The sequence below is a fragment of the Anolis carolinensis genome, chromosome 3 (genome assembly GCF_035594765.1).
Source record: "Anolis carolinensis isolate JA03-04 chromosome 3, rAnoCar3.1.pri, whole genome shotgun sequence".
Classification (NCBI taxonomy): Eukaryota; Metazoa; Chordata; class Lepidosauria; order Squamata; family Dactyloidae; genus Anolis; species Anolis carolinensis.
The window spans coordinates 252,025,675-252,039,547 of record NC_085843.1 but is presented as its reverse complement, the minus strand read 5'-3'; the positions used below and the strand labels follow the sequence as shown (position 1 = coordinate 252,039,547).

The window sequence follows — 13,873 nt, the reverse complement described above, 5'->3', positions numbered from 1 at the left end:
CTAAGTTGGCAGAAGCTGGCGCTAACAGCGGGAGCTAACCCCGCTCCCTGGATTTGAACCACCAACCTCTTAGTCAGCAAGTTCAGCAGCTCAGCGCTTTAACCCGCTGAGTTATCAGGAGCTCCTGGTAATTTTACATTTATGTTGCCCTGAGATCTTATGCTGAAGAGCAGAATAACTGTGCAGTGAGTTCTACGTGCCCACAGAAATTTCGAGCTTGATGAAGTTTTTCATACAGTGTCTCACACTGCTAATTGTCAAATATCTTTTGTACCCAAGAAGAATCTTTAAATAAGAATGTGATTTGGCATGGGGAGTGTGTTTACTGACCAAAGGGAAATATTTTTTCAAAAGCAAAAGAAAACATTTTGGCATGCCTAAACTCTAATTAAGATACTTTTTTTAAATGCACTTTAAAAAATTCCTCCCTATGCCAGATCAGATTATTTTTCGATGTAGCCAAGGTTTTTCTGTGATGAGTGATCATGTCCTTTATGGGTTCCAGGTTGTGTGGGATCTTTTAAAATCATCCAGTAGGTATTTGTGTGTATATATATGTATATATGTGTGTAGGCAATATGTATAAAATATTCACATGTATATGAATGAGATTCCAGCAATGGAACCTGGTTCTTTCCCATTGAAAATTATCTTCCTTACTCCCGAACTAGGGAGTCATTCCTATAGCTAAGAATTATTGCATTCATCCATAATTTATTGCTTAAAATTTATACCTTCTAAGACTTTCTTATGTTGCTTAGAACAAAGAAGTCAAGTTCTGTTTCATGATGTACTGGATTTCTAGAAAAGATAGTGGGGTCAGTATTCCTAGAAATATTGGGCTTTGTATGGGGAAAGCAAGTACTATTTATGACATCAGAGAGCATGTTAATAGACCATTTGCACTGTGCTAATAACATAACTCACCTTGAAGCACACAAATGAAGTTCAGTTACTTGTCTACTTTCTTTACCAGGGAACCAGCAAAAGAATCATGATTTTCAGATGCAATCAAATCTTGCTGATTAAAAATTAAGCAGTGAAGACCTGAATTCAAATGCATATATGTAAATCACACCCATCATGCATTACTTCAAATGGACCATTCATATCTTCACAAGTGCATGGTAAGTTTTACATCTCTGTGACAACAATATTTGGTACTATTTCGTTATCTGGGAGGAGGCCACTAGGGGTGCTAGAGAGAGAAGATGGTCCTTTTTACAGGGGGAGTTGAAGGAGAAAAACAATTTTCCCTGTTTTCACTGGTTATTTCCCCTTTCCCGTCTCATATCATAAATGAGAGTTGTTTCCACAATGGGGACATGGGTGGGGGGAATAACAGCAAAACAGGGAAATGCTTTTACTCCTTCAACCTACTTGCCACCTACTCGATGCCTCTCTCTATCGCCCACTAGTGGCCTCCGCCCGGATAATGGAACAGTATTTATTTATTTATTTATTTATTTATTTACAGTATTTATATTCCGCCCTTCTCACCCCGAAGGGGACTCAGGGTGGATCACATTGCACACATATAAGGCAAACGTTCAATGCCATAACATAGAACAGAGACAGAGACTGATGCAGGCACGGGCTGGCCTCGAACTCATGACCTCTTGGTCAGAGTGATTTGTTGCAGCTGGCTGCTATCCAGCCTGCGCCACAGCCTGGCCTAATAATCTCCTGTCTAGAAGATGGGAAAAGGCTGACTGCATATAGTGTATTTATTTTGATCCCATGGGATGTTGCCTGAAATAGCTTTAATATTATATTTGCTTGATCATTCTTACTGGCATATGTAGTAATTCCAAATATTTGCATTCAAATATGCAATCAAAATGCAATAATCTCTCCCCCCCCCAAAGAATCCTTGCATTATTTTGCTCCTCGGTATCTCTATATGCTCATTTTCTCATTCAGGTGCTATGGGTGCCCATAAGGATGTGTGTGTGTATGCAGTAGAGTCTCACTTATCCAACATAAACGGGCCAGCAGAGCGTTGGATAAGCAAATATGTTGGATAATAAGGAGAGATTAAGAAAAAGCCTATTAAACATCAAAATAGGTTAAGATTTTACAAATTAAGCACCAAAACATCATATTATACAACAAATTTGACAGAAAAAGTAGTTCATTACACATTAATGCTATGTAGTAATTACTGTATTTACGAATTTAGCACCAAAATATCACAATGCATTGAAAACATTGACTACAAAAATGCGTTGGATAATCCAGAATGTTGTATAAGTGAGTGTTGGATAAGTGAGACTCTATTGTATATGTGTGTGTATATTTCACTAGTAGACTGTAGAATGATCAAACCCCTGTAAGGCATGCTTTCCTGCATTATCTCCATAGAGATAATCTTTCCTCTTCTTTCCCATTTTTGCTTAGAGCTGGGGTCTCCAACGTGGTGCCCCAAAACACTGTAAGGTTCCTTGTCCTTCCTGGTTTTTATTTTTTTAAAAACCCAGGAAAGTGGTATGTTACAGAGTGAAGCTTACATCTTTATGTCAAATAATGTCCCTGGGACCATGCAGAATGAAGGAATAGTCTCAGAAAAAGGAAAATGTTTTGAAGTACAGGTTAAGCATCCCTTATCAGTAATTTTGAAATCTGAACTCCAAAATCCAAAATTGTATGCATGATGACTTGGGCCACATCTACACTGCCATGTAATGCAGTGGAGACTTTTGCTTTCTGGTGGTTCAGTATATGCAAACTTTGTTATTAAAGTTATTTAATATATTGCCTGTACATTTGTCTTCAAGCTTTGTGTATAAGGTGTACATGGAATAACAATAATAATAACAACAATAATATAATGAAATACAAGTGAATTTTGTGTTTAAACATGGCCCCATCTCCAAGATTATGTATATAGTGATATGGGGCATCCTATGGGTCTACCCAGGTGACAGGAAAGAATGCCATGTATTTTCTGGACTGAATGTATTGATGTTTCCTTCCTGTTGTGCACATTAGTTATATACTGGTATATATTTTCTTTTTGGTGTGGAGTTTGTTTTTATATGAGGTTTGCCTTTGTGTTGTGTTTTCTTTAGGGAGTGCTTGTACATGGGATGTGCATTTGTTTTGCTTGATGTTTTGAAGCATGTAGGCTGTACAGCGTGGATGGCTTTTTGCTTTTGTGTCATGCTTCTCTGAGCGTTACTAATTTGCCTTTTGTGAAATTGAAAGTGATATTTTTGGTCTGCTTTGTGGAGAGGAATACATTGTTTGGTATTCTGTCTAGACTTACATAACTTACTTGTTGTGTAACAAGTAACAAGAGATACTTGTCTCTGACAGTCAAACTAAATGAAATATGTAGTCCATATTTTGATGAAGGACTCTTTTAAGTGGTAAAGGGCTTCTGTTCAACATAGCATGTGGTTGTCCTCAACTATCTATATTGCATTTACAGTTTATGAGTTGATCTTAAGAAGATAGGCATAGTCTTCATCTTTACATCTGATCTCTGAGGAAATTCTGTTGTGAGAGGAAAACACTCCAAGTTTGGCCCAGTCCTATCTATCTGTAAAATGAGTGTTGAAACAGAAAGGTTGACTGATTGCTTTTAGTATTTCCTTTAACATTTTCCTCTTTTGGAATATAGATATTTCCTTTTGTGATAGATATTGGGTTACTAGCTACACCTACTACAATAGTACTTTGTAAATAGCACTTTCCCCAGGCAACTTCCCCCAGGAAAAAGGTTTTTAAGATCAATTCAGAGGTTTTAGCTTTGAATACATTTTTAATTCATTTTAAGGATTTTAACTGTTAATTTTTAACAGTTAAAAACAGTTAATTTTTAATTAATACCATTGATATTGAATTCTATTTTAATGTTTGTATATTTTTGGATTTTAATTTCTTGTAACGTAAGCTGCTTTGAGTCTCTTTTGTGAAGAGAAAAAGCACAGTATAAATAAACAGAAACATTATTATTATTATTATTATTTCGCAAAATTACTTTGTGAAAGTGCCCATGGCACTCCTTCAGCTTTCCAGATTGGCTGTCTTGGAGAATGAAAGCAAATGGTGAGAGCAACTGGTGGTTCTGCAACTACACAGAGGGTAGTTACATTTGTGTAAGTGGAGAGTTAATCCATGTTTTATAGTTTTTTAAATTAATTTGTATTATATTTTTAAATTCATCAAACTAAAAAAGAAAACAAAGCAGAAAAACTGAGTACAAAATAATCCCATAATATTTCCCCTCCCATATTTATCCCTCACCCCTGCCAACTAAAATATAAACTCTATTCTCCCCCCTTTAAAAAAATAAAGAAGCAAATGAAAAACATTAAAAGCAAAACTGGCTTCTCCCTTCCTCAATTCATTTTCACTTTCAGTATGAATCTTAAAGGGGCTGCCCATCCAAAATGCTGGACTTCTTTGGAGGAGGAGATGGCTTCAGCACCCTGGAAAGATCCTTTCAACTTTCAGACTAAAGCTCAAAACATTTATTTTTCCACTCACATGGATACTCAGAATGAATAAGCACTCTATGTGATGAGGATATCTTCTATTTTTACAGTCCATTTTTCAATTTTATAGAGAGGCATCGGAAAGGTTAATCAATGTTGATTTGTACTATATGCTTGCTTTTGCCTTAACATCTCCAACTCACGTTTTAATCGACAAAGACAATCTATCTTCACAATGACGATGAGAATTTATCTCTGCAGATGAAAAGAAAAACTGAGAAGAAAAAGTCACTACTTATTGTGCATGAATTTCAATGGAGTTATATTCAAACTGTAGGATTTATATATAGATGGGGAGGGGGATGTTTCATGATGCACAAAATTGGGAGAGCGAAAAAGTCTGAAAAGTGGTCAGATTATATTTATACTTTTAGAAATACTCAGTTAACCACTTCGAGGTTGACTATAACAAATTAACCCATATCTTCTTCTCTATCAGGTGGCTGGTGATCATTGTTTCTTCACTCCAAACAGTTTATGGGGTATGTTGTATGAATGCAAAGATTTATTTGCTCTTTTCTGATCTACAACATAGGCGTGTCTAATTTTGTTTTTATCTTTTTTTTCTTCCTGGCAATAGAAGTGTTTATCAACTTTCAAGAAAATGTTTTATGAGTAGAGTTTGAATGGTTATTTTCAGTTTGTGTTTTCTAGGTTTTCTCTACCATATTGAATCATTGAGGGAACCTCAGAAACTATTTTGTATTCCAAGAGTAACATTTGTAGAATCTTCAGATGCTGCACTCCTTGCTTTTGATGATAGTTGTGTCTGCTCTGTGGAGATAATGCAGTTGGGCACCACTGTATTTGCCATGGCTTAGTGCTATGGAATTATGGGAACTATAGTTTTACCAGTTCTTTAGCCTTCTCTTCCAGAGAGAGCTCATACCTCACCAGACTACAGATCCCATGATTCCATGCATTAAAGTGGTGCCAAAGTGCATTAATAGTGTACACACATCCTATGAGCACTGATAGTCCCCATTCTCTCAAGGTTCAAAGTCACCTATCAATGCAGTATAACAACAAAAATATCCTAAATTACTGTAAACTCTTTCTGTACATTTAAATATATTTCCTAGAGTATTTAGTTGTCTGATCTGACAGTTCTATATGCAGTTACTCTGCTGTGCTAAGTCAACGTTTTAATCGAGTCAATGGTTCTATTCTGCTTGAGCTTAGCAGTTGGTGAGTTTGCAAGGAGCCTGATGCTTCCCTAAAATGCAGTTTAAAACAACTTCTTTAGGCTACAATCATGAACTCTTTCAGCCATAGATGCCATTGAGTGTAATTTCCAGAATACCAGGCTTTTTTTCTCGTGTCAGGAGCGACTTGAGAAACTACAAGTTGCTTCTGGTGTGAGAGAATTGGCCGTTTGCAAGGATGTTGCCCAGGGGATGGCTGGATGTTTTACCATCCTGTGGGAGGCTTCTCTCATGTCCCCACATGAGGAGCTGGAGCTGACAGACGGGAGCTCACCCTGCTCTCTGGATTTGAAACCGCCTACCTTTCAGTCAACAGTCCTGCCAGGTTTAACCCATTGAGCCCCGGGGGCTAATATGGCCAATGTAAGGATTATAGACATGGCAATCCAAAACCTTTAGGGCTCCAAAGATTCCCCAATATTGCTTTATGCAAAGAGATTTTCAAAGATTTTCTTCCAAAATATTGAGTTATTTTATGAGGAATTGTCATGAAATATGTCCTTAAATTATGTGTTGGCAGTTCTAGCATCTTAATTTTTAGTGCAAAGCTATTCCTCAAAAATAAATATTTCCTGGAATGATAAAAAACATAGTTTTATTAGAAAAAAATGAAGAATTATTTTGATGCATGCTTTACAACAAACAAGAGGGACTAATAAAGTACAGATTCCTATTCCCACGGTAATCCTGTCTGAAGATAGAAGGGGAAAAAATATTGCAAGCTTGTGCTTGTGTGTTCCTGTACACTGAAGGTCAAGAACGCAAAATGTTTTGCAAATATTTTAGATAAGGGGAAAAGTGGGTAGATTTTAAACAAAACTGAAATATGAACTTTTGTTTGAATTGGAGACAGGCATGAAAGAAGGTAAATTCAAATTGAAACCTCTTGTACACATGTGCCTCATTTATGATTTTGCTATATAAGTTTTATGATGCATTGGTACAACATGACCTTGCAACTGCTGTACAGATTTCATATGGATTATATGTGTTCTTGCAAAAAGAAAAGCTACGAAAGGTGATACCACACCACATTGAAAATTAGTTATGTAGACCAGGCATGAGCAAATTTTGGCCCTCCAGGTCTTTTGGACTCCAACTCCCACAATTCCTAACAGCCTCAGGCCCTTTCCTTTCCCCTCTCAACTGAGAACAAGAGAGACATAACATATCTCTGAGCACAACAAATGAAGCTTAATGGTCTACACCAGGCATGGGCAAACTTCAGCCCTCCAGGTGTTTTGGACTTCAACTCCCACAATTCCTAATAGCCTACCAGCTGTCAGGAATTGTGGGAGTTGTAGTCCAAAACACCTGGAAGGCTGAAGTTTGCCCATGCCTGATATAGGCTGTTATTGCAGCACATGAAAATGTCACTGCAGCCCCAGAATATGACCTATAACAGAGATTCAAGGCTTGCAAGTTAGACTTTTTTTTTAACCATCTGCCAGTTGGAGTAAAACACTGAACAAAAGAATTCTGAATACAGAAATTTGTCTCCCAGTGTCCAAGTTCAGCTCTCAAGCCATCACACCATACAGGCTCTTTGATTTTGTTGCTATTAATCAATTTTTGGATGCCCTTGCTGGTAGCGAAAGATCATTGGGAGATCTATGCTCATACTATTACATCCTCGTTTAGCTTCTCTCCACTTTTAGTGTACAATGTCCAACAGTTATCTCGTATTATATGATTAAACCCATTGCTGTTTACTTAAAAGAATGTTTATGCATTTCCATTCCCCAGCAGCATGTCAGCATTACTCTATGCACATGGAAGTACTAAGTTTCATATAAATCATATTGAAAGAAGCAATTTTACATTTTTCAAGCATGTAGATAAAGAATCTGGGAATCTGTGTGGAAGAAGTTATCAGCTACTTCATATTTTTCTTTTCCCTTGGCAGTACTCTTGTAGTACTTTTTAACATCTAAATGGCTAAATTAAGCAGATGTCTCTTTTATATTCATGAAGTAGCAATAAAGAGAAGTTTCAGGAGTGGAATTTTTTCCTCTTTGAAGCCCTTAAAGGAACAGAATTTCTGATAGAATGAACTTTTGGCAATCTGCTTTGGACTGTATGTGTTCACCTTTGTTTAAGGTTAAGCAATTCTCAAGTACTGTGTGTTTCAGAAATCTCACATGGGAAAATCTCTTCTTATCCTTCTCAGTAGGACATAGGGGTAAAGCTTGAGCTCAGAATGTTTCAGGGCAACAAAAAATATTAAGGTGAGGTAACAGCCTGAATATTTCTTCAGCCTTCCTTGGAATCAGCATGTCCTAGATTGGGGATTTGGATCCGATCTCTGGGCATAAACATAATTAGGTTTTTAAAAGGTTTTTAAAAAGTAAACATGTTCTTTTCATTACAATGCTACAAAATTAACAGTTAAGCAATTCCTACTTATTCAGTTATTTATTAGACATAGAATCATAGAATCATAGAGTTGGAAAAGACATTGTCCAACCTCCTGCCAAGAAGCAGAAAAATCACATTCAGATCACCCCTGACAGATGGCCATCCAGCCTCTGATTAAACGCCTCCAAAGAAGTGATCTACCTACTTCCACTAATGTGCCCCTCAAAAAAATCAATATTTTTTAAAGCAAGGTAAATATCCCTTATCCAAAATGCTTGGGACCACAAATGTTCAGATTTTGGAATACCTGTATTTGCATATACATTTGTCATGAGCTACGTACTTTGGATATAGAACACAATTCTAAGCACAACCTTTTTGAAGGTTTTATGGCTAAACTGTTTTGATGTATAGGCAGTCTCCAAGTTATGAACAAGATAGGTTCTGTAGGTTTGTTCTTAAGTAGAATTTGTTTGTAAGTCGGAATAGATATCTTTTGTAAGTTTAACTCCAGCCATACACATACACACACACACACACACACACACACACAGAAGAGGACAGTTTGGATAGCATAGGTAAAGGTAAAGGTAAAAGTTTCCCCTGACGTTAAGTCCAGTCATGTCTGACTCTGGGGGTTGGTGCTCATCTCCATTTCTAAGCCGAAGAGCTGGCGTTGTTCGTAGACACCTCCAAGGTCATGTGGCTGTGATGACTCATGGGCCATGTAGTCCCGTTCCTAGCGCTGTTGTGGCAGATGAAGAGGAAAACTTGGGTTTTCCACCATTTCAGCCAGAATTGGAACTTTCCCAGCCTGATTTGGAGCCCTTGCACCTGCAAGAGGTTTGCCTTCCAGAAATCTGCCAAACAAGCCCTGAGTCAGAATCTCCCCCATTTTCTCGCCGTAGTTATTATCAACAACAAAAAGGAGTTCAGCAGGCTAATCGCAGAAGCCTGAGAATCGCAGCCAAGCATTCAGCTGATTAAGACTGCTTCCATGAGAAATTCTAGGGAGTCATGCATCTGGACACAGAGATTGACTTTCGGTTCTGATTCCCCAGAGAAGTGTTCCTTGGTGGGAAAACGAGACCCTATTTAGGTTCCTTGCCCCAAAGGAATCTTGCGGAGTCAATTCGTCAGCAACTGGAGTAGATTGTGTGTGGACAGCGCTACTCCCGTTTCCAAGCCTTCGTTCCCGTTTCCAAGCCTTCGTTCCTGTTTCCAAGCCTCGTTCCTGTTTCCAAGCCTTCGTTCACGTTTCCAACCTTGCCTTGCTTCCCGGACCTTGCCAAGTATTTACCACGGATCTTGTCCTTGTTCCTCGTTCCTTGCTGCCTTGTATCAAGCCTTGTGTTCCAAGAATCAAGTTTACTCCCTAGCCTTGCCTCAAGTTCCTTGGACTAAGAACCTTGTCATCTCCCCTCACTTTGCTTGGCAAAGTGAGTGTTTCGGTTATTGGATTACAACTTTGGACCTTAATATTTTATATTGGACATTGTTTTCCTGGACTATAATTGACCTTTCCTGAAAGGTCTTCTTCTGAACTACATTCTACACTTATTTTTATTGACTTTATATATTTCCTTAATAAAGATATTAGATAGATTCTGGCCTCTGTGTATGGTTATTGGTGCTCTGCAGCCTGGGTCGTGACAGTGGCTGACATGACTGCATGGAGTGCTGTTACCTTCCTGCAGGAGCAGTACCTATTGATCTACTCACATTTGCATGTTTTCGAATTGCTAGGTTGGCAGGAGCTGGGGCTAACAGCAGGCGCTCATTCCGCTCCCAGGATTTGAACCTGGGACCTTTTGGTCTGCAAGTTCAGCAGCTCAGTGCTTTAACACACTTCGCCACCAGGGCTCTTGGATAGCATAGGGAAGGGTTAATACCCCTGTGGTTGTTTTGCCGTGTCTGTGCCCCTGTTCAGAAGAGTTCACCTCATTTTCTGCCCCTGTGATAACTGGATATTGAGAAATGTGGCTTGTTGGGAAACAAGGATTGGTAATAAAGCTTCAGTGGAGACACCTTTTCCCTGTGATAACACTTTCAGGAGTGAGTTTTCCTTCCAAGCTGTAGATATTTCTCACTTCCTGTTGTTTCATTCCCATTCTTCACTATAAGTCAGGGTGGCCTGTATATAAAGCCATAAATCAAAATTTTGTGGTAAGAACATGTTTCCCATTTTTAATTTTTTAAATTACCATAGCGTACTTTTCTCCATCTAGTGGTAAAACAGCAGGAAGAATAATCTCTCCATTGCATTCCAGTCCTTTATGCACCCCAAATGTTTGCATTCACAAGCTGGGATTCAACCAGAGGAAAATTTCAGATGGCTGCAAAGGCTGTGTCAGAGAAAAGGGGAAGGAAGTTGTACTCTTGGATCTAGACTAGACATGGGCAAACTTGGGCCCTCCAGGTGTTTTGGACTTCAATTTCAACAATTCCTAACAGCTGGTAGACTGTTAGGAATTGTGGGAGTTGAAGTCCAAAACACCTGGAGGGCCCAAGTTTGCCTATCCCTGATCTAGACCATTAAGCTTCATTTATTGTGCTCAGAGAAATATGATGTCTCTCTTGTTCTCATGGGCTTCAATTGATCATTTTTATAAGAGCTCTCAAACTCTAGGATCGGCACTGCCAAAACAGTTTTGAAAAGAGAAATAATTAAAGAGAAGAAAATTATTTTTTGTTTTTTTCTTAGGGCGAATATTCCTATCTTGGTCAGTGTGGTGGACGGGATTGCTCAGTTTGTCCATGCTTTCTTGAAAAAGGATCAAGGGTAAGTATTTACTTTTATTTTAAAATTTTCATTATAAAACAGTCTATGTCTATATTTATATACAAAGAGATACATACATGAACATATACATTAAATACAATATATGCATATGTCAATTGATTAATAAATACACTTATTTATTGTGTTATTTTGTGATATTATATACTTGGGGACTATGTTATTGCAGTGAGAAATGAGCTAGAGTTTTGATTGATGAAAAATGCAGCCATTAAAACGTAAAGCCAAGATCAAATAAAATGGAAGCACGTGAATAAACAGTACTTTGAAGCCTGGTTTCCTCCTACTCTCAGCAGAATGCATAAAATCACCAATATGCATAACGGCTGTGTCTTTGAAGAAGTGCCAGTTGGGATAACCTGCTCTTTCTGTTTTATGAAGAAATCCAAATGGTTTTCTGGAGTACCATATAGTTGTGCACACGTAATATCTATTAAATTTGAAATATGATCATTTATTTTTTTAAATGGCAATTCATCCTTGATCAGATCCAGGTGACATATGTTACAATCTACTATATCTATTTTCTATCTACATCGCCATATAATCCAGTTTCTGTATCCATATTGTCTGCTTTGAACTGGATTGTATGGCAGTATAGATCCAGCCTATGTTGTTCACATGAATTGCCTTCCAATTCCTGATAAACTATTTTTGCTGGGAATCCAATGATGAAACTTTGATTTGAAATTTGAGAATGGTTACATCCAGACTAGTATATCATGGGTGGGCATACGTGTCCAGAAAAACAGTTTCAGATTGTGTGTAGGTGTGTGTTCATGTTTGCAGTCTTCATTAGTAAAAGGTAAAGGTTTCCCCTGACGTCGAGTCATGACCGACTCTGGGGGTTGGTGCTCATCTCCATTTCTAAGCCGAAGAGCTGGCATTGTCCATAGACATCTCCAAGGTCATGTGGCTGGCATGATTGCATGGAGCACCGTTACCTTCCCGCTGGAGCGGTACCTATTGATCTACTCACATTTGCATGTTTTTGAACTGCTAGGTTGACAGGAGCTGGGGCTAACAGCGGGCACTCATTCTGCTCCCAGGATTTGAACCTGGGATCTTTTGGTCCGCAAGTTCAGCAGCTCAGCACTTTAATGCACTGTGCCACCAGGGGCCCCTGCAGTCTTCATTACTCTTTTAAAAATGATTACCATTTCCTAGCAAACTACGTACTAGTTAAACTATCTCTTTTTATTTTTTGAAATGTATTTATGAACACATTTTTTTTATAATATAAAATAATACATAAGGTAAAATTACAAAAAAAAACAAACCAAAATACAAAATAAAAAACTTGTACGAATAGTACAAACTACAACAGAAATGCTTTTATGCTGTTTTATCTGCTTTTAGTTGCTTTTATAATTTTATTGGAAATATTGTTTGGAAGGCACCTTGGGTTCCATTATGGGATAAAAGCAGAATACAAATGCAATACATACATACATACATATATACCTAAGAATACAAATGACTTTCAGTTCTCCAGACAATGGCTGTAGTTACTAAAGTATCATACCTCTGCTAGGATGTATTTTAAATGAACTTCTACAAATATTTAAGCCTACTAGTCTCCAAATCCAAATATTGATCATTTAGCCCCATAAATAAAGGTAAAGGTTTTCCCCTGACATTAAGTCCAAATGTGTCCGACTCTGAGGGTTGGCGCTCATCTCCATTTCTAAGCCGAAGAGCTGGCGTTGTCCATAGACACCACCAAGGTCATGTGGCTGGCATGACTGCATGGAGCACCATTACCTTCCTGCTGGAGCGGTACCTATCTACTCACATTTGCATGTTTTTGAACTGCTAGGTTGGCAGAAGCTGGGGCTAAGAGCGGGTGCTCACTCCGCTCCCCGGATTCGAACCTGTGACCTTTTGGATCCGCAAGTTCAGCAGCTCACCACTAAAAAAAGCAATTAATTCCCAATCCTTGAAGCTACTTAACACATTTTCCATAACTAATCAGAATTGTCCATTTTTCCATCTCGGCATGATCATATAGTTTCATCAGTCAATCTTCTTGCGATTGAATAGCAATATTACTGAACTATCTCTTTATTATTCAGGCACACAGTTGTATGGCACTGCATTCTGAAAACTCTGAAAAGCACAGGGTTTAGGCAGGTTTAACTGGTCAAAAGTGGTTTCCTTTAACAACTCCCCCAACACACAGCACATGCCCTGCTCTGACCTCGGAAGTTTTATTCCATTCATTACTTTAAGTGTTGTTGATAAAGTAGATCATAGAAAACAAGCTTGCATTCATGACATGACCTGATTTAGCTTCTTCAAAAAAAAAAAAAAACCCCAACAAAAACAAAGACAGTTGTAAGTAAAGTTGATCTGGTGTTTGTTTTCTCCTGAAGCCAAAAGGACAATTAAGTTTTTATTCTCATAGTGTGGTTATTTGTTTGTGATGTTTAAAAGTACATTGTGGACGAGATTCCAACAAAACTGAACATTTTGCTCCACATTCTTCAGAAGCTGTTGGACACTGTAGCCTAGTTGAGGGATATTTCTGTAAGGTGTTGAGTCTTAGTCTAGACTTTTCCTCCTGTCTCTTAATTATTTACTTTATTTTTATCCCACTCAGGGTGGTTTACAGAAATTAAAAAATGGCAAACATCCAATGCTTAAAAAGAAATAAACAGCAATCATGGCAAAACATGAAATAAACTCAATATAACTTACAAACAACCAAAACCAAGGTTAAACTAAGCAAATATAATAAGTAGTACAAAAAGTCAAGCCAATTAATACACAATACATTAAAGGCATAATATACTATAGTGCATCTGCAGGCTAGGTACGTATCCGATATCAAGGCGAGGATGTGTATAAAGATCGCTAATCATCCTCCTTTCCATAAACTAGATTGCACAAATGGGTCTTTAAAAGCTTTTTAAAGGAGAGGAAAGAGGGACCCATTTTTAGTTATTTAAGGAGGGAGTTCCAGAGGCAGGGAGTAGCCATGGAGAAGGCTCCCTCTCTCATTCCCA

General features: G+C 38.0%; 1 protein-coding gene across 2 annotated transcripts in view; it reads left to right on the top strand.

The window, feature by feature from the left end:
* Positions 1-13,873, top strand: part of col4a4 (collagen type IV alpha 4 chain) — a 100,466-nt gene that overhangs the window by 9,376 nt on the left and 77,217 nt on the right. For both annotated transcript variants that reach the window (XM_008106253.3, XM_062976596.1), the window contains exons 2-4: positions 977-1,127; positions 4,942-4,984; positions 10,770-10,847. In XM_008106253.3, coding sequence (XP_008104460.2) covers positions 1,084-1,127; positions 4,942-4,984; positions 10,770-10,847 — 165 coding nt within the window. In that variant the 5' untranslated portion in view covers positions 977-1,083. The remainder of the gene's footprint in view (positions 1-976; positions 1,128-4,941; positions 4,985-10,769; positions 10,848-13,873) is intronic.